A 22,085-nucleotide genomic window follows, 5' to 3' on the forward strand; every position below is an offset into this window, starting at 1 on the left:
ATAGCCTAACCCAAATGGCAGAAGAGGTCCAAAAAAGCCAATGAGGTGAAGAATGCCTTAAAAAAAGCCTTTGCACAAACAAAACTGATGCAACCAAGATTAGAAGGAAAGCAGAAGGCTAGGAAACAACCTTTATAGCAAGTGTCTCTGGTAAAGGCCTCATTTCTCAAATATATAGAGAACTGAATCAAATTTACAAGAATACTAGCCATTCCCCAGTTAGTTTTTAGATGTAGAAATCAGAGCTATCTATAGGCATATGAAGAAGTGCTCTAAATCACTTTTGATTAGGGAAATGCACATTAAAACAACTCTAAGGTACCACTTCACACCTATATTTGGCTAATATGACAAAAAAAGGAAAATGATAAGTGTTGGAGAAGATGTGGGAGAATTGGGACACTAATGCACTGTTGGTGGAGGTGTGAACTGATCCGATGTTCTGGAATACAATTTGGAACTATGCCCAAAGGCCAACCAAATTCTGCATACTCTTTGATCCAGCAATACCACTACTAGGTCTGTATCCCAAAGAGATAATAAAAAAGGGAAAAGGACCTACATGTGCAAAAATATTTATAGGAGCCCTTTACATGGTGGCAAAATATTGGAAGTTGAGAGGATGCCCATCAATTGGGGAATGGCTGAACAAGCTGTAATATATGAAAGTAATGGAATACTACTGTGCAATAGGAAATGTTGAACAGGCAGATTTCAGAAAAACCTGGAAAGACTTGTACGAACTGATACAAAGTGAAATGAGAAGAACCAGGAAAACATTGTACATAGTATCAGCAACATTGTGTGATGGTCAGATATGAATAACTCAGCTCCAATGATTCAAGACAAGTACAAAGGACTCAGGAAGGAATGCTATCTACATCCAGATAAAGAACTGATGCACTCTGAATGCAGATTGAAGCATACTTTTTTGACTTACTTTATTCTTTGTCATGGTTTTTATTTTTACTTTTGATCTGTTTCTTCTTTCACAACTGTGATTAATGTAGAAGTACGTTTTGCATGATAGCACATGTATAATCCGTGTCAAATTACCTACCATTTTAGAAAGAGAGGAGGCGAAAGAGGGAGAAAAATTTGGAACTCAAAATCTTGTAAAAATGAATGCTAAAAATTGTTTTGACATGTAATTGGGGGGATATTATTTTTCAAAATGAAGCAATAAAAAAAAGGTAGTGTATAGGCAGAACCAATGCAGCCAAAATTAGAAGAAAAATGGGAAATTGAGGGAAACATCTTTACAAGTGTCTGAGAAAGGTCTCATTTTTAAAATTTATAGAGAACTGAGTCAAGTTTACAAGAATAAGAGCCATTCACCAACTGATAAACAGTTGAAGGATATGAGTAGGCAGTTTTCAGAAGAAGAAATCCAATCTATCAATAGCCATATAACATGCTCTAAAACTCCGAGGTGCCACCTCACATCCATCAGATTCGCAAAGTTGGCCAAAAAAGTTGAATGACAAATGCCAGAGGAACTATGGGAAAACAAGTACATTATTGCACTGTTGGTGAAACTGAAGTGATCCAGAAATTGTAGAAAGCAATTTGGAACTGTGCCAAAGAGCACTTAAGCTATGAATAATACCCTTTAATCCAGCAATACTGCTACTGAATCTTGACCCCCAAAGAGATCAAAGAAAGAGGAAAAGGACCCATGTATACAAAAATATTTTTATCTGTTCTTTTCATGGTGGCAAAAAAATGGAAACTAAAGGGGTCCCCATCAGTTAGGGAATGACTGAACAAGTTATAATACATGATTATAATGGAATATTATTGTGCTATAAGAATGATGGAAATGGTTTCAGAGAAACCTGGGAAGACTTGTATGAATCCATGTACAGTGAAGTGAGCAGAACTAGGATAATAATAGGACCTCTGATCAGAGTAGTGACCAACCACAATTCCAGAGGAATTATGAAACATGTTACCCACCACCAGACAGTGGACTCGGACCGTCGATTTCAGCTTCCCACTCCCTTCCCCTTTGGGGAATAGTTAATGAAGGAATTTTTTTTCCTTGACTATAAATATTTGTGACAGGTTTTATTTTTATTTCTCCCCCCCCCCCCCATTGGTAAGAGGAGAAGTAGGAAGAAGAGAATTTGGAGCTTAAAATAAAATTGAATTTGGTTTGGGGTTTTTTTTGGGTTTTTTTTTTTTTTTAATTTGGACATTAGCAAAGGAATCAAATGCATGGACATTGTTATCTAGGAATAAACCAAGGAAATCAGAATGTAAGCTGTCTTCTTAAAATCCTATTTAATTCAGTGAATTTTCTTAGTATTTCGGTCGATCTATGACCTCATCAGTACCTGTATTTCGTTCATTAGTGCTTTCATACCTTCTCATTCTGTACAACTCTTGTTCATCTTCTTCTATCGATCCTACACAAAGAATCTACCCAGCTCGCTGGAGACCTTTCTGTAGGTCTTTTTATATTTTGTGGGTATTGGTGAGGATATTTGAGGTATCCTTTTATTTATCCCCAGCTCTTACCACATGACCAGCCTACCTTCTTTCCTGAGCACCCATTTCCTTGATAATGTGAAATCACTATAACTTTGCTGATTTCTTTCAATAGCATGTTTATTTGGACATGTTATATAGTCATTGAACAAATATTAAACACTTATTGAATCTACTTTTAATGCTTATAGATAATTTAAAAATTGTATTTCTTAGAATCCTCTGTCCCCTTTTTGACCATTGTCACATCTTGAAGAGGAAGGTGGCATCATGGGCCTTTAAAAATTGTTATTTCTTTCATGGGTTATCATGGCCAAAGAATTTATCACCTAATGGCCAGAATCTTGACAATAAGCTTCTCCATAGTTGATTCTGCTCAGGAAGGTAACAAGACAACAGTTTAGGTCTTTCCCATAACAGAGAACCTAGCAGTGCTTTTGCATAGGTAGCATAGCCCTAAAAAACTAAGGGTCACCTAACTTGCCATGATGAGTCATCTAAGTAGAGCTTTGTAAAGGTAATTTTTTTTCCTAATTAAAAGTAAGACTTTTTTTTCCCCTACTGTTACGTAGTTTTAAATAATAAGTAGTAATAGATCTATATTGTTTTGACCCTTTTTTTTGGTATATAAAATGCCAGATATTTCAACCCCAGAATATCCTGAAAAGTGAGAATTTTGGAAAAAGCTATCTGACATGGTCTCATTTATTTTAGGTTTACTTTGTTCCAAAGCTTTTCAAAGTTGCTTGTCTTTACAATGTCACTGTTATTGTATAAATTGTTCTGATTCTGCTCACCCTCAGTCTGCATTATTTCATCATACTAGTCTTCCGAAGTTTCTCTGAAACCATCCCTTTTGTCATTTCTTATGTCACAAGAAAAAAAGGATTTTTTTTTAAAGTTACTATAGTATTTGAGCTGTCTTTTTAAGAAATATCTAATTAACTTCTATAGTGAATGTATCTATGAGGGAATTGTGGGTGCAGAAAGAAACCAAGAAGGAACATAAGAATTCAATGAGTCAGGCAGTTTATTACTTACACAAATGCACGTGTGGGTGATTGTCTCATCCTTCAGACCCCCCCCACACGCATCAGTGGTAGTTCAGTCAGCGGATTGTTTACCCCAAATAAGACCCCAGATCTCCTGTGTCGCTGCCAGTGTATCCGATTGTGGTTGCTGCATAGTTTCACAGGACTGGGTAGGAAGGGGAACCTTAGGAGTAGTCAGTCAGCAGGCAGTGTATACTTCGACAACCCCTTCCCCTTGTCCACCATAATAATACTGTAATTGGTAAACTTCTCAGATTGTACACCTGGATTTAGGTGAAGTTTGCCAAGTTTATAATAAGCTAACCTTGCATTCCTAACCCTACATGGAGCTGACCAAGCCAGTTGTAGGGTACATAGGAAATTCCCAGTATATAGAAGGGTCAGTCATGATTTCTTTTTGTTAGAGCATAGCAAAACACACACACATTTTATGCACACACATTATGTAGACATTTGTATACATATATAGAAAAGTGAGGAATACTGCTATGTAGATAGTTGTATACGTACATACATATATATATATACACACACATACACATATACATACACAAGTGACTGGATGACAGTATTCCCCATTTTTTCTTTATATCCATAGACTACTTCAAAGAATGAAACACATAGTATAAACCACCTACTCTATCTATCCCCAGTAGTCAAGTCAGTACAATAAAAAAATTTAAATGTTCACTGATTTTTCTGTTCTCCAGACTAAACATTCCCAGTTTCTTCAACTAATCCTCTCATTACATGTACTGAAGGCCCTCTGCTATCCTAATAACACTCTTCCGATCACATTTCAGCTTTACAGCGTGCTCCTGAAAGCGTAGTGCCAAGAACTGCAAGGTTAGAGTACAATGGGACTCTCATTTCCCTTATTCATGGAAGCCAGGCCTCTCCTAATTTTGCCCAAGGTACCATTAGCTGATTCTCATTAAGCCTGTTACCCACTGATTCTTTTTCAGAGCAATTGTTGTAAGTTTGGTGGTTTTTTTGTACCTGAGTGTAACTTTATATTTACCTCAGTTAATCTCACTTTACTAGAGTCAGCCCAATGCTAGCCTGTCAGGATCCTTTTAGTTCATTACTCTGTCATATAATCAATCAACAAACACTTATCAAATGCTTACTGTGTGCCAGGCACTGTGATAAGTGCTAGAGATAGAAAAACAAAGGCGAAAGTCTCTGCCCTCTAGGAGCAAGGGAGTCAACATGTGTATTACATGTATATGTGTGTATTTAATACATAGACAATTCACATATAATGTAACTTTGAAAGGGAAGGAACTAAACATTTGTAGGGGATTAAGAAAAGCCTCCCACTATAGTTAGGACTTGAGCTGAGTTTTGAAGGAAACCAGGGGTTTCAACGAGCAAAGGTATAGACGAGGATTATAGGTATTAGGACATCCCAAACATAGACTTGGGAAATCCAGTATGTTAACTGTCCCTTGGTGTCACCTGCAAATTTGATGAGTATGTCATAGTATCAAACATATGCATCATCTCCTTACAACAGCTTTTTGTATTCTTTGACCTACTTTTGAGGTACTGATGAACAAAATTTTTATTAAATAAGCAAAGCAACTCTCTTGTTCAATTTTGGACACCGTGTTTTATAAGGACTTTGACAAGCTAGAACATGTCCAAAGGAAGTTGATCAGAATGAAGGAAATTGAAAACATGCCATACAAGGATCATTTGAAGGAATGAAGTATAGTTAGCCTCGAGCAGAGCAGTCTTAAAAACATGATCCTTGTCTTCAAATAGTTGAACATTTATCATGTAAAGGAGGAGGTTGATATGTGCTTCTTGACTTAAAGGTGCTTAACTGGGTCCAATGAATGAAAGGTTTGGGGAGAGAGATTTCAATTCAGTATTAGGGAAAACTTCCTAATACTTAGAGGTAGCCACAAGTAAGGTGGGAATGTCTCTTAAACTAGTGAGTTCTCTGTGACTGGAGATCTTCATTTAGATGTTGGATAATCACTTTTTGGAGGTGTAGAAGAGTTTTATATTTCAGGTGATTGTTGAACTAGATGATCTTTGAGATCCCTCCCAACCTGAGACTCTGTGGATGCAATATAAAGGTATTATTAACTGGTTGCTCTTCCCTAAATATTAAAAACATGGAAGCATATTAAAACCTTCATTTTTAGTTTATCTAGAAATATGAAGAAATAATATTTTCCTTTAAAGCCTTTTCCAAATACCTAATTTTCTTAGGATGATGAATTAAGGGTGGTACAGATCTTATAACTCATCTTGTTTATATCATTGCCTACCTACCTAGCTACCCAAAGTGATTAGCATTAGGATCCATCATTCTCCATTGAGAAAAGATTTAAGTAATGGTGGAAGGGAGAAGATGCCTATGGTTAGCTCCAATGAGGAATAGGAGAGTGGCTTTTTGCTCATTTCTGAGATGTCAGCGCAGATTGTTTTAAAATATCTTTTCCTTGCTCAAGAAATCTTGAGGATAGAGAGTCATATCTAAGGACATGGAGAACTATGCCAGTTTGGACATCTCTCTCACCAAGCTAGAAATCAAGTCAAAAACAAACATTTATTAAGCATCTGCTATGTGTTAGGCACTGTGCCAAGCTCAGAAGATACAAAGAAAGGCAAGAAAACAGTCTCTACTCTTAAGCTTTTAATAAATGAGGGAGGTAATGTAACCTGTGTACAAACAAGATATATACAGGACAAATTGGTGATAATCATAGAAGAGGAAGGCTCTAGCAAAAGGAAAGGCTTCTTGAAAAGCCGGAATTTTAGCTAGCACTTAAAGGAAGCCAGGGAATCCAAGAGATGGAGAGGAGGACAGAGTTCTAGCCATTTAGGATAGCCAGTGAAAATACAGTCAGGAGATGGAGTGTCTCATGCAAAACAGCAAGGAGACAAGTGATATTGAATTGTAGAATATGTGGAGGAGAATAAGGCATAAGAAAATTGGAAAGTTAGGAAGGGGGCAAGTTCTGAAGAGTTTAAAATTTGCCAGAGAGGTTTTATATTTAATTCTGAAGGTAATAGGGAGCCACTGGAGTTATAGGGGGGTAATATAGTTAAACCTGTGTTTTAGGGGAAGGTCTGTTTCACAGCTGAATGGAGGACTGGAGTACACAAAAACTTGAAGCAGGGAGATCAACTTTGAGGAAGTTGAAATTCATCAGCAATGAGGTGATGAGGACTTATACCAGGTGGCAGCTGTGTGAGTGGAGAGAAGGGGACTTAAATGGGAAAGTAGAAACTATAGGACTTGGCCACAGATTAGATAAGGTTCCCTGCCTCTGTGAGTGGAAGAATGGTGGCTCCCTTGACAGTAAAAGGGAAGTTGGGAAGAGGAGAGGGTTTAGAGGGAAAGATAAACTCAGTTTAAACATTTTGGATTTAAGATATCTATAGAACATCCAATTCAAAATGACCAATAGGTAATTGGTGGTATAAGGCCGGAGTTTTTTGAAAAAAGTTGGAACAGGATAAATAGATCTGAGAATCATGTGCATAGAAGAGATAGTTGAATCCATAAGAGTTTATCCACATTAAACAAAGTAGTATAAAGGCAGAGGAGAAGATGACCAGCACAGAGCCTTGTGGGACACCCAAGATTAGTGAGCATAAATTGGATGAAGATCCAGCAAAAATGGAGAAGTGATTGGACAGATAGGAGGAGCATCAGGAAATGCTCAAGTGTCAAGAAATGCTAGATAGAAGAGCATGATCCAGTGTCAAAGGCTGCAGAGGATGAAGACTGAGAAAAAGCTATTAGATTTAGCAGAAATTATTGGTAACTTTGGAGAGAGCACTATCAAATGAAGAGGTCAGAAGCCAGACTGCAGAAAGTTAAGAGAAAAGGAAATGGAGGCACTGCTTGTAGATGTCCTTCTCAAGGAGTTTAGCCACTAAAGGGAGGAAAGCTATAGGATAGCAGCTGGCTGGAATAGTCAATCAAGCAAGGCTTTTCTGAGGGTAGGAGAGATGAGGGTGTGTTTATAGGCAGTAGGGAAGCAGCTAATAAACAGGGAGATACTGAAGATTTTTGGAAGTGGTGATGATTAAGGGGGCAGTGTGGAGAAGATAAATATCACTTGTGTGTCTAGAGCAGTTTGCCTTGACAGGGAAAAGGACCACCTCTTCATGTGAGATGTGTAGAGGTTGAGATAGTCCCAGAATGCTTCTGAGTTATATGAGATGGGGAGAAGAGGGAACTTTTGGCAAATAGTTTCATTTTTTTCAGTGAAATAAGAGACAAGGTTCTCAGCAAGATAGGGGAAGTGAAAAGTTTTTGAATGGCCACTGTGGTGGTGAGAAATGGCTTTGAATATAGATTAATGTTAAATGAAATTGTTTCTCACATACTTGAGCCTAAATCTCAGGGTATGGATGGTATTAGTATTAATATTTTTTCATCAACAGAAGCAATTTTTACTTTGACAATTTAAAATGATTATGCAGAAATAATTTGTAAACTAAATCATTGAGGCTTTTGAGGCAATTTAGTGGGTGTGTTAGATCAACATAAGAAATATAACCCAACATAAGTGCTTTATTTTGTATAATGGGAATTTTTTATGTCCTTTTATTAGTTTTTAATCATTTGGGGCTCAGAGCCTTTTGCAACTTTTAATTAACTTGAAAGCCTGTCTTCTGTTAATATTAAGTTCATCTGACTAAAACCTGTCCCATGGAATGTTAAAATTTACTCAAGGCCTTAATGTTTTTGATATTTTCTTTGTTTTATGAATTACCATCACCAAAGAATTTATCACCCACTGATTAATCTGCTGGTAACAATCCTCTCTGTACTTAGGCTGGTTCCTGGATAACAGAGTCAGTCTTTTGCTGGCAGTGTACCTAAAAAAAGAAGCTAGAGGAAGAATCTCCACTGTCCCTGATCTCTTGACAACATATTCTGATCTTCCTCCCAAAATCAGGCTATTTGTGAACCTTCTAAATGCAGTTAATTCTGTAACCTGACTTGGTTTACCTACACAGATTGTTTAACTAGGTTTGTTTTTGTACAAGATTATGACTGTTTAACTAAATTTGTTCAACTTTTATAACATTGAAAGAAGCATGAGATTTTGGATCTATCTTTTTCTTAACTTTTATGTCCTAAGAGGAATGACAGGATTGCAGTATGTTAAAGAATTATTTCTCTGTCATTCTGACGTAATTTTGCCTATAAGAGGTTTTGTTAGAATTCTAATGATTGTTCAGGTTTATTGTTTTCTCTGAGGCATGAACTTATCCTACAGCTTAATAATAAAACCTAGATTTTTACCTCAATAATTTTTGGGTTGTAGTAAATACATTTTAGCAACAGCTACCACATGAACCCAGAGAGGAGATAGTTCTCCCATAACATTTGTCTTTATCAGAGATTCACTGTTTTAAAATACATATAAAAGCTTAATTGATTGAGATCTGAAACTTGAAACAGAATCCCAAGTTACTATATATATTCTTCTAAATCTTATCTAACAAAATCAAAAGTTTTTTCTCATATTGGGTGAAAATTAATTTAGTCAGTTCTAAAATTATCTTATTTTCAAAAAGATTTTGAAGAGATGAATAGAAAAGGCCATATTTGAGACACAGAGCTTTTTCCTCCACAAAATCCCATTCTGATATCTCATCATGGAGCAGAAGTGACTCTAGGTTGTTTAAGGCTATGCCAGCAGCTCATAAGCTTTGATAGGTTCTACTCAACTGAAAATATTTTAGGTATATTGCCAGCAAAAGACTGACTCTGTTATCCAGGAACCAGCCTAAGTACAGAGAGGACTGTTGCCAGTAGATTGATCAGTGGGTGATAAATTCTTTGGTGATGGTAATTTATAAAACAAAGAAAAAAAAATAGGGCCTTCAGTCTCACATAAATTATTAATTCACCATTGGGGAGTGAATACCCACATGAATGAGATTTCAGTTTATGTCTTCTCATTCCACCTGAGTGTTTCTATAGATTTCATTGACCCCTAAATCTTTGAAACATTTAATTTAATTGACTTAATACTAATATTCTAGTACCCATCACCTTGGAAAAATAATTAAACAATCATATTCTCTGAGTTCTATTCTGACTTATTCCATGGGAATGGATATAGCAATATACTGTAGAAAGAAACAGGCTGAAAGACTTTTTCTTGATGATCTAATTTTATTTATTAGAAGACTAGAAGGAAGTAAGCAATGCCAGATACTTCATTCAGTCTTTGCTTCTATAAATGTTGCTCAGACTGACTGGCAACAAAATTTTAATATGACTAATGATTGAAGTCAGTTGGCAGAGCTGCATGGGAAAATTTGCTTGGTGCCTCTTCAACCATACCTACAAGCAGTATCTGGGGAGTTTTAGGGTGTGTGTGTGTGTGTGTTTTTGCTAGATTCTCATCTGCACTGAGAGACAGACTTGGATACAGAGTGGGCCTTGCAGTCAGGAAGACCTTAGTTCAAGTCCTGCCTGTGATACTTAAAGGTGCCTGATGCTGAGCAAGTCACAAGACTTTTCCACATTCTCTCAGAAATACTCATACATAAACTGTAATTAAAAAAAAATTTGGTAGATTTTCCTTATGTGGGAGTTCCTTATGCCAGTGAAATCACAGGTGTAGTCCCTGTCTCATAAGAGTGTGTAGATCTTTTCAAAAACTTTTCTGGGATTTGAAACAGATTGTTCAAGTAACATTTACAGTAAATCTTGGTAAAATATTTTAAATCTTTTAAAAATATTTTTAATATAGTAATGATAAGCAATAGAAAGGGAAGAAAATAAAAGGAAGCATGTTAAGATATTAAGGTATTATAATTTCAAATAAAAACAGACATAGCTGGATAAAAGTAATACTTGTTTATTATACTTATGCCACTGAATGACCACTTTGACCACTAATTTTTTCCCTGTTCTTTGCTGTGGTGTTTTTCAGGTCTACCTCTTTTCCTCTTACCCCAATAATGATGGAATCATCAGTGTTTGCTTTACTTCATCAAGTCAGAATTTTTTTTTTAAGGCAGTTGGGGTTAAGTGACTTGCCCAGGGTCACACAGCTAGTAAGTGTCAAGTGGTTAGTCTGAGGCTGGATTTGAACTCAGGTTCTCCTGACTTCAGGGCTGGTGCTCTGTCCACTGCGCCACCTAGCTGCCCCAAGTCAAAATATTATTGAAAAAAATGTAAGGTCATGTACTTATTCAGTAAATATTAAACTCATGCTGCAGAATATCATACTAAATACTTGGTGAAGATAGAAAGTTTAGATAAGACATAGGACTTGTTCTCATGGAGCTCACAGGAAATAATACACAGATAATTATGATCTGTAATTATATAGATTCTTGATATCTATATATCTATATATACGATATCTATAATCTATAATTATATAGTTCTTGATACATGCATTAAAAAATGATGAAACTATACTAGGTAAGGTCTGAGGGAGACACTTATTAGGAAAGATCAGAGGAGAAGGATGGGTAGAAATTCAGAGAAAGGGGAGGAGGAAGGACTTTCCAAGGTATAGCAAATAACATAAGCAAAAGCATGGAACCAGAGTATGTGTTTTGGGGACAAAAAGTAATGCAATTTTAGCTGGAATTTTAGAATGCTTAGAGGGCTGTAATATAGAGTAAGGCTGAAAACATAAGCTGGTGTCAGAGATCGTGGAAGGCCTTGTTCTAGACAAAGACTAGGGTGAGCTACTAAAGATTTTTGAGCAGAGGAATTCCATGACCAGATCAATGCATTAAAAAAATGCCTCTTGTTCACTTCCTGTTCCAGAGTTCCCTAATACATATTTAAAATGGAGGAACATTGAAGATGCATAGCATGCAAACAGAAAATATTTGAATTTACATTATGGTCAAAAATAGAAGTTTGACTATTGCTCAGCTGCACCATTCTCTGAAGTTACTAGTTTGTGATAAAAACAATTTTTATATTGACAAGAACAAAAAGATCCTGGAACTGTCCTCTCATTCATTCCCTGCTCTATATCTATATTTATAAGAAATGATAATTTAATGATAATGATGATTAAATGATAATTTAATTCAGCAAACGTTTATTGAATGCCTGCTGTGTTCAAGATACATAACTGTGTTTTTCACAACTTATTCTCTCCAGAAGTTGGGATTTAACATGAACTGTGATGATTATATGACAGATGGTTGATAAACATTTTTTGTTTGTTTTTCTAGATACTTCCATAAAGGGCCTAGAAGAAACTTCCTCATTGAAAGCCTGAAAAACCAGCATATGTAACACCTGGACTTGTGGATATAGTCTGACAAAATGGCAGAAAATAATTCTAAAAATGTAGATGTGAGACCCAAAACCAGTCGGAGTAGAAGTGCAGACAGAAAAGATGGTTATGTGTGGAGTGGGAAAAAGCTCTCTTGGTCCAAAAAGAATGAGCACTCTTCTGATACTGATGCACCAGGTGCCGCAGAGAAAGCTGACATCCCTTTAGGGAGCCCAGAGAGGAAGTACAGCTGTTCATCCATTGAGTTGGATTTAGATCGCTCATGTGGTCACAGATTTTTGGGCCGGTCTCTTAAACAGAAACTGCAAGATGCTATGGGACAGTGCTTTCCCATAAAAAATTGTAGCAGTCGACACTCTCCAGTGCTCCCATCAAAAAGAAAAATTCTTATCAGTGAACTCATGTTAGATAAGTGTCCTTTCCCACCTCAGTCAGAGCTGGCCTTTCGTTGGCATTTAATTAAACAACACACTGCCCCTATAACTCCAAAATCAGATAACCGCAGAAGCACAGACTTATCTGAAAGTGATATGAGGGATGTCCAACTGAAGGAAAGAGGTAACAGGGAAGAAAGTGTAAACTCTTTTTCACATACTCAGGTTCAGCCATGTGACACAACTACTGATAACCATTCACACCAGTGTGATTCAAAGACTGATTCTGTAATGAACCTGGCATCCAATACCAGTATAGAAGATAGCGATATGGATTCAGATGATGAAATTTTAACACTTTGCACAAGTTCTAGAAAAAGAAACAAACCAAAATGGGAAACTGATGACGAAATGCTGCAGTTGGAAACACCTCCTAAGTACCACACTCAGATAGATTATGTTCATTGTCTTGTTCCAGATCTCCTTCAGATCAATAACAATCCATGTTATTGGGGAGTAATGGACAAATATGCAGCTGAGGCATTACTGGAAGGAAAACCAGAGGGAACCTTTTTACTTCGTGACTCAGCGCAGGAAGACTATTTATTCTCTGTTAGTTTTAGACGCTATAGTCGTTCTCTTCATGCTAGGATTGAACAATGGAATCACAACTTTAGCTTTGATGCTCATGATCCTTGTGTCTTCCATTCTCCTGATATTACTGGACTCTTAGAACATTATAAAGACCCAAGCTCTTGTATGTTCTTTGAACCACTTTTATCCACTCCTTTAAATCGGACTTTCCCCTTTTCCCTTCAGCATATATGCAGAACAGTTATTTGTAACTGTACAACCTATGATGGCATTGATACCCTCCCAGTTCCTTCATCTATGAAATTATATCTGAAGGAATATCACTATAAATCAAAAGTTAGAGTACTCAGGATTGATGTACCAGAACAATAATGCTAGGGAGGATTAGTGGCATTTGACTGACTGATCACATAAAAGTTCTTTCATGGCTTTTTCAAGTTTTTTTTTTCTTTTGCCATTTTGAAATTTTCTACAAGGTTAAAATCCAAATTAACTTGTACCCTAACCTTTATTTCCAGATACTTTTTTGGGAGGGCTGTGATACACACTATTATTTTAATGTTATTCAGTAAGGCTTTATGGACTTAAGGAAATAGGTCTTCTGAAGTTCCTTGTAGCAGTTATTCTTTAGACTTTAAATTTTATTCATTTAAAAATTTTTAATTGGCATATCTACAGACATGTTTAAATCATCCTATAAATGACAAACTAAAAATTGAGTATTTTCTATTTTATACACTTATTTAATACTAATGCAGTACCCACCATATAAAGTATAATTCTTTGTTAATCTAGTTCTGACATTACTATTCCTCTACGTAAAATAGTTTTTCTAGCCTCTTTTTAATTAGTGCTTATCCTTTCTTCCAGTAAGATGGACCACCCTGTTAATATTTAGACATGTTTCTAACATAGCAGATCTTCATAATTTATTAATAATGGTGTTAAAGATGACAGCAAACTTACCTGTAGATTAAATGATACATCTGATGGCATAAGAAGCTTACACAGCAACTGTCTGCATAGTTTCCAGTCTATTCTTTACAATGGATTCCATCATCAATTTCCTGTCTTTCTCACCCTGCCATAACTTTCTAGACAGAAGCCTTTTATTTAAGAATAAAACTTATACTGTATTTTCATTTTGGAGATTAGTTTGAAAGAATTGAGTATCGAAGGTTTAACAAACTGAGAATGAGCTTTATTCTGCCAGTGAGGATGAAGCAAAAAAAATTATATTTTAGAGGTATTTTTTACTATTTTAGATATAATAGTACCTTTTAGTGTACTTGAAGAGGTCATTTTCTAAGTGTTCTGAAAGAATTAAACAATAGAGATCATTACTTTCTCACTGGAAAGCCTAATAAATATCTGTAGTCATATAGTACTGTAGTAATTTTAAAATGAGTCCTCTGACTTCAAGCAGGTAATTCTTTTTTATTAATTCTATAACATTTAAGGTTTGGGACCACATTCATTTAGGAATTGTTGTTCCTATACAGCCTCATTAGAGAATACCCTGGACCTATTATTTTGTGCTAGATTCTACCCACATAACTGCCACAGATTTTCACTGGGGACCAAATAAGGCATCAAATTCATTTTCCATTATTTTAGATTGGATTCAAGTCCAAGTTCTAAGAATTGGATGGCAGGGTAATAATGATCAGGGTGCTTTGTTGTCTGGTATTTTAAAAGAAAAAAATTGCTTTACACGTTCCAAATATAATTGTTCCTGCCTTCAAAATTGACTTAAATCTTTAATGTGGCCTTGGGTGGGGAGAAAGAATGAAAAAACAAAAATGTTGACAACTATAGTCACTAATTTTAACCCAACCTAAGGCATAGTAAACCAGAATTAGCTATGATGTTTGATGTTGGTAATATTTTGAATCTGTTATTCCTAGATGAGGAAGCAGTTTATAAATATCATTTGATTCAGGGTTGAGGAGAAATATCCTATCAAACAATATTCCATTTAAAGTACTAATTGAGAAATTATGGTTTTTTTGTTGGGTTTTTTTTTTTTTTTTGCAAGGCTGTTGGAGTTAACTGACTTGCCTGGAGTCACACAGCTAGTGAGTGTGTCTGAGGCCAGATTTGAACTCAGGTTCTCCTGACTCCAGGGTGGGTACTCTTTCCACTGTGCCACCTAGCTGCCCCAATCTTTTTTTTTTCTTTTGGCTAGGCGATGGGATTAAGTGACTTGCCCAGGGTCACACAGCTACTGAGTGTCAAGTGTCTGAGGCTGCATTTGAACCCAGGTCCTCCTGACTCCAGGGCTGTGCTCTATCTACTGCACCACCTAGCTGCCCCAAGAAATTATGTTTTTATTCAGGCTTCAATGTGCACACATGTAATTCCTTATTTGTCTTCTAGTGAATTGGCATTTTGCATTTATTGGCTAATTCATGCAGCCAGTCTGTTTCCTTATTTGTGGTTTGTTTTTTGGGTTTTTTTTTTTAAGTTTATTGACTAACTCCTTCTCTGGGGTCAAAGAAATTCACTTCAGAAATATCCAGATTGGAACAAATGTTGATCTATAATCAATGTGTCATTTATTTTTAGGAGTAACATTTCTATATTACGCTTTTGCTAACACTAATACTGTATCTTTGAATGATAGCTTCAAAATAAAAATGTTAAAGCAATTACCACAAAATCAGAAACCTTTTAAGATACCTTTCAACTAGTGATCTTCAGTTTGGCAAGGATTCCTGCACAAAGATTTTACCTTGAAATAAAGTGTTGCTTTCAAATTAACAGATCTTAACAGTGATAAGGCCAAGAATCAATTTAAATAAAGATCTATAAATTTACTGTCAAGAGAGCCCCTTCTAAATACATATTGCTTTGGGTAAGGGTACGAAGATCTCGTACATTTTCTTAACTGTATTATGAATCTTTTGTCAATGTACAAGAAACTTACCCTGCTTACTAACATACTCCTAAATATTCACTTTGGAAAAGGGGAAGGGGGGAAGAAAAGCAAATGGCTGTTCATTTTTATTACAAGGGGAAGCCTCCTTCCCATCCCCAATTTAACTTATCAGAATTTGATAATGAGAATTTCTGTTTCTGTGAAACAATCATTATTTTAAGTATTTTTTGTTTAAAAACATTTAATCAGTACAGATTAACCTAATTGAAGACTTGCTAAGGGGGGGAAAAAGCATGGATAGTTTTGTAAGGAAATACAGAATCTAATTGTGTCAAGTCTTTTGTAATGGGTAAAAATTAGTGTTTATAAAGAAGTCATCTTCTAAGTAGCTTCATAATATTGTTTAAACTATGTTGTGATATATTTTCTGTGATTTTCCTGTTCTTTCAACATCTTTGTGGTATTAACAAATGTACAACCATAAATTTACAGTCACATTAGTAGCCAAGAAGTAGTTACCTGCAACAAAAAAGAACAGGAAATAGACTGATCCATTCTGACACATTTTGCGTTTTCCCCCTTTATGTACTTAAGTAAGAAGGAATTTAGGAAGTAGTAATAAAAAGTCTTGATGTTGGTGTGGTAGTGATAGGGACAAGGTTGAGGGAGGTATTGGTAGATTCAAAAAATGGGACATCGAAGAGAGAATCCTTTGACTTGGGTGGATGTATATTTAACAGTGTTTAGGCTTCACCTTCAGAATATAAAATCAAAGGAAGTTTATAGATGTATCATTACATGAGATTAGTGTTTTAGGAGAAAAGATGCAGGAAGTTAAATATAATTTGACTAAAATGTAACCTTGTAAGCATGAGGCAGCTATAGCAGACCATTAAAAGATACTCTTGAGAAAGCATTTAGCATGGTGGAACTGGGTAAAGCTTATTTGGCAAAGGGATGAAGCTAAAAGAAACAAGATAAAATATTTAAATTAAAAATTTAGGCTTTACCTTAGGGAAATCTTGACAGTGAGAGGGAGTTACTTAATCACTAATAGCTCAGCTGGACAAGACACTTAACTCTGGTTTAGGAAGAATCTTTGCCGGAAATCAAACTTGGCTTTTTATCAGTTTTTCAGGACATCCTGAAAAAAAAAATTATGCTTCTTTATCATACGCTTTTGAAAAAAGCTGCTTTAGATTTCTAGCTTCTTTGACAAATTATATGAAACAATCATACATGGTCTTCCTCTAACCACAATGTGCACTTAAATAATTCAAAAAGAGAGTGCTTTAATTTAAAGAGAAACCTAATAGGTAGAAGGTTGAAGGAAGCTTTTAGTCAGCTTTGGGGCTAGAATTATTGATTTGATGATCAATCCTGTGTTCTTTCCTGAATTTGAACTAATGGCCAACGAGTCCCAACGAGTGGCTTTCATTTAAAATTTGAACCCTTGCAAGTAATGTTTTAGTAAGTAGTTAGAAATCTTTTTTGTATCTTTTTAAAATAGAACAGATGTGGAATACAGGACTTAATTTTTTGTCATAGAAATTCCTCTTACATTTTTGTCCCTACAAGTAAGATATATATATATATATTATTCATGAGCCAAAACCATTAAGAGGATAAATCAAATTATCAGCTTCCTGTCTCTCTTTAGTTTAAATCACTTTATAGATCCTATAATAGACAACTTCCTTCCTATGGGGAAAATTATGACCTATCTTCTTTCAAAACACACTTCCTTTCCATTTTAAAATATATTCTCATGTTTTTCTTGTCACTCTTAGTTGTAACCAAAATCCAATAAGAATCTTTTATATTTATATCATAGTGTAGATTTCATTGAAAAATATTCTTTAATTTAGGGGAAAAATTTAAATGACAAATTTCACAAAAGGGAAATTGATATTAACTTTTAAAAAGCTCATATAAGAATGAGCTATTCAAAGTCAAGATTTGAATCTATTGTTTCTTTTTTCACTTGGAAAAAAAATCCTTCTTAATTTCTCACTCTTACCATATTCAAATCAAAATCATCATCTTATTCCTAAATATAGCTGAAAGCACAAGAACATATTTTTTAACTGGGCACACTGGATTATTGAAGAACAAGTACTGTATGATGTCTCCAGTATTCATTGTAAGTGGGGCTAAATTTTTTTGTATCCATGGTTGACTATTGTCATAACCATGAATAAGTTGAAATTTCAACTTAGATTTTTAATGCAGATATTGGGCAACCAATAGAAATCAGTAAAAAAATTTAAAAAAAAACCACACTACTTAACTGTTAAGAATCTGTGCCAATTAGCACAAAAGGGGAGTTGAGAAAAATAAATCCTAATCCCCACCCCATCTTAATTTTATTATATGACCTTGGTAGGCTGAGATCTCTTTACCTCCATTTCCTAAGCTAGAATGTTAGTCAATACTTGCCACCTGGCTTCCTTAATTCTTTGGTGACATTTTGAACTTCTTAGAAGATAAATACTGTGCAACTATAAGTTGTAATATGTGTAAGTGGTAATATGATCATAGATGGTCAAAGTATTCCCTGTGTGTAGAGCAAATGGAGAATTAACCTCCATTGCTTCTAGGCAAGGTTTATCTTAATTTGACCATACAGATTAGGACACATTTTAATTTGGCCCTGAGGATCGCATTATCCCTACAATAGCAGCTGGTTATACTTAAATTCTGTATTTAGAAGAACAGTAGCAATTTGGCACCCACGTGAGATTTTACAAAGATGATGCCCTAAACCATCTGATGTTTTAAAATTAGTTAGAGGGAATAAAAACGTTAAGTTTACTATAGTTGAATGAAACCAGAGCCTTTAGACTTGAGCCACAGTGTAAAAATCAATTTGTGTTTATTTAAAATCTATGTTGCCTTTTCTAGGATTGGATATGAATTGAGTGATATATGCTTGTTGAAGAATATTTGAATAGTTACTTCTTTTAACTATTGTGTAGTCTTGCTGGCTGTAGACTATTTCTGTTCCCTGTCTTCTACCAAAAGAAATATACTGTATTTCCATTTTGTCTCCTGTTCTTGAAGTTGAATGAATGTTAGATTGTTTTAATGTTTCCTCATAGATGGAAGAGTTAAGAGAAATTTAGGTGTTTTAATTTCTTAATTAAAATTTGGTAAATTTAACCTTTGTGTCAGAAAAACTGTCACTAATCAATCAGTAATCATTAAGCTCCTGTTGTGTGCCTGGCATTGTACTGAGGCAAAAGACAGTCCTTTCCCTTGAGAACTTTACTGTCTAATGGTAGAGACTGCTAGCAAATATATGCAAAGCAAGCTATATAAGGGATAAAAAGCAAAAAATAAGCTATATATATATATAAAACAGAGGGAAGGCACTGGAAATAAGAGAGGTTGGGGAAGACTTATAGAAGGTACAAATGTTTTGGGGACTTTAAGGAAACCAGGGAAGTCACTGTTTTCAGTACATCTTTAACAAAATGCAGTTGTTAAATCTATGTCACATGTTTTACATCATAATTTGAGTTTTCTAACTATTTTGGTTTTCCATGTTGACAACTCTTAAGAGGCACTGTGTAAAAAGCTGGTGACTTGAGAAGACTGAAGTATAAATTCTGTCTCTGCTATTTAGCAGCATTGTGAAGGTATGCCCTGAAATCTGAACCGATTTTCTCATCTCTAAAATGTGATACTTGGGGCAGCTAGGTGGCACAGTGGATAGAGAATGGAGCCTGGAGTCAAGAGTACCTGAATTCAAATCCAGCCTCAGACCAGACACTTGACTCTAGCTGTGTGACCCTGGGCAAGTCACTTAACCCCAATTGCCTCACCAAAAAAAAAAAAAAAAAAAATGTGATACTTGCACCACTACCTACTTCATAGGATGCTTGTAAGGAAAGCTCTTTGCAGACTGTAAAATGGTATGCAAACCTGAGCTATAATTATTCTCTTCTCCCTGAGGAATTCTGAACTACTTAGAGATAGAATTACAGTACTATGATTAAGCAAATTAAGCATGTGACTTTATCCAGGAGAAAAGAGTATTGGACCTAGAGACAGAAAACCTGAATTTGAATCTGAACTCTTAATTTACTAGCTCTATGACCATAATGAACTTTATTTTCCTTATCTATAAAATGGAGATAAACTACCTGCTTCCCAGAAGAGTTAAGAAGATACTTTGAAAACAATATAAGTTAAGTTCACAGGATATTTTACTTGTGTCAGCTTTAGAACGCAAGGGGAGTTTGCACTAAAAACTCAGAATAAAGTGGAGACAATTTGACCTCCACCACTATTTACATACCCTTATATTCTTAGCCTAACACCTAGCAAGGTTAGCCAAAAAATGGATGAGTATCTACATTATAGTCATAGAGTATATCTAGGACAAGAGATGTAGAGTCCAGTGGGCAGCCCCCTCAAGTTATTCCATGACCATGTCTACATAAGGAATTTTAATATTTTAACATTTAGTAATATAGGTAACTAGATCTGGCTTCTACATTGACAAACCAACAAATATTTTTTACATACATTACCAACTCATTTCAATAATATTTATCAAGCATTTACTACGTGTAAGACGTGCTGTGAATCATTTCCTGCCTTCAAGGATCTTGGATGGGTCAGTGTGCAGATAGAGCATGGGGCAAAGCCCAGAAATCCACAGTGCTCTGTGAATATTCGAAGAAGAGAGCATGTACAGCTAGGGATGGGGACCAGGGGGAGGGGTAGGCGTAGGAGACCAGGAAGGCAGAGCTCCAGGACAAAGATGGCACATATCCTTGGAAAAAAAGAATTCTGAAAGGCAAGGAAATGTATTCCAGATAAAGGACACATATAACGTGCAGAAAAAGAGAAGTAGGAGATGACATGTCAAGTTTGGAGAATCATTAATATCATTTACAGTATGAAATAAGTTTCAAAAAGTAGAAACCAGATTGTTGAGGGTCTTAAATGTCAGCTTTGAGCAGGAAAGTGTCAAGATCTAATCTACCCTGGATAGCAATGTAAAGGATTAAAGAGGGGAGATAGTGGAGGCAGGATTAGGAAACTTGCTTTAGTCCAGGGTAAAGGTGATGAGCTGAACTAGGGAAGATGTAAACTGAGAAAGAAGGTGGATGCTAGATGGGATGGAATTAACATTAATTAAATTAGTTAATTAAAATTAATGCTGATTCTTTTTGAAATGACAACTATTTAGATACAGGAGTGAGAAAAGAATCAAAGTTGACTCCAAGGTTTCACCCTGGATGCTTTGTACTACATGTGGAAAATGATTCTGGGTACAGGACAATACAAAGATGAAGAGTATCCCTGTCCTCCTGAGGCTCATAAACTTATAATTTTATAAACCAAATATAGGCATATCCCCATATAATATTGCCCTGTTTAATGTCATTATAAAAAACTAAAAAATAATGTTAGCAATTGTATCCTACTGTAATGCCCTTAAGTCTATCCTGGAGGGCAAGCCCTACTCAGTCCCGATGACCACTTTGTTCTTTAATTGGATTGTTAAAAAGAGGTGTTTAAGTTCTTTCTACTAATTGATTCTTTAAATAGCCATTTCCTTGTCAGTGTTAGCTACATTCACAAATAAAGGTATCCAGTTAATGATTTTGCTTAGCTGCTTTAGAAATGCGAAAGAAAAGCTAACTGGAGCCACATCCACCCCACGCAGTCTAAGTTTTTCCCTAAAAGGAAATGAAAGCAGCTTCTAGATATGAATTGATTCAGGGTACTTAGAGCTAATCTTGCCATAACTTCCTGGCTACCTAGAAAAACTCACTGTGGTTATTCTAGGGGCTCCTCTCTCTTAACTGGGCACATCACAATAGCAAATGGGCAGACAAGCCGTGTCCAACTAAATGCTATATCCTTGCTAAATAATTCTTTACATGCTATTTGTTCATTAAACTTTTTTGATAAATGGTGAATGAGTATTTCACTTTGTTCTGATCCCAAACCTAAACCTCTGAACTGGCCTGAGTCCGATCTGGCCCAGAATTTTTAACATTAGCAGAAGGCTCAGAATGACCTGCGCTGAATAGACTGCTTGAGACTCTATTTGGCATTTAGGAGGTTATTAAAAACTGTAACGTGAATTTTATGAGACTTTAATGCAAGACTACTGTGGTAAGCCTTCTCAATGGAACAGAGAGAAGATCCCCAATGACTCAAAAGGATTTCAATAGTGGGTGGGGAGTACGGAAGATAAAGATAGATAAAGTTTAAGTTTAAGTGCTTACTATGTACAATGCAGTGTACACACAAATATAAACAAGTCCCCACCTTCAAGGAGCATACGTTCTAATAGAAGAGAATTACATATAATGGAGAACTGGAAAGTAAGTTCAGGGCCATATAGGTACCACAGCATGGTTTGGAGCTAGTAGCCAGGGAAATGAGGTAGAGGCTTAATTAC

At 35.7% G+C, this 22,085-nt stretch overlaps 1 protein-coding gene across 1 annotated transcript in view; it reads left to right on the plus strand.

Moving 5' to 3' along the window:
- SOCS4 (suppressor of cytokine signaling 4) overlaps positions 1-13,919 on the plus strand; it is a 28,542-nt gene extending 14,623 nt beyond the window's left edge. Inside the window, exon 2 of the mRNA XM_027849193.1 lies at positions 11,745-13,919. Coding sequence (XP_027704994.1) covers positions 11,839-13,149 — 1,311 coding nt within the window. The 5' untranslated portion in view covers positions 11,745-11,838 and the 3' untranslated portion in view covers positions 13,150-13,919. The remainder of the gene's footprint in view (positions 1-11,744) is intronic.
- Positions 13,920-22,085: the final 8,166 nt, after the last annotated feature.

This window comes from Vombatus ursinus, unplaced genomic scaffold, assembly GCF_900497805.2.
Source record: "Vombatus ursinus unplaced genomic scaffold, bare-nosed wombat genome assembly UNPS02007284.1, whole genome shotgun sequence".
Lineage (NCBI taxonomy): Eukaryota > Metazoa > Chordata > Mammalia > Diprotodontia > Vombatidae > Vombatus > Vombatus ursinus.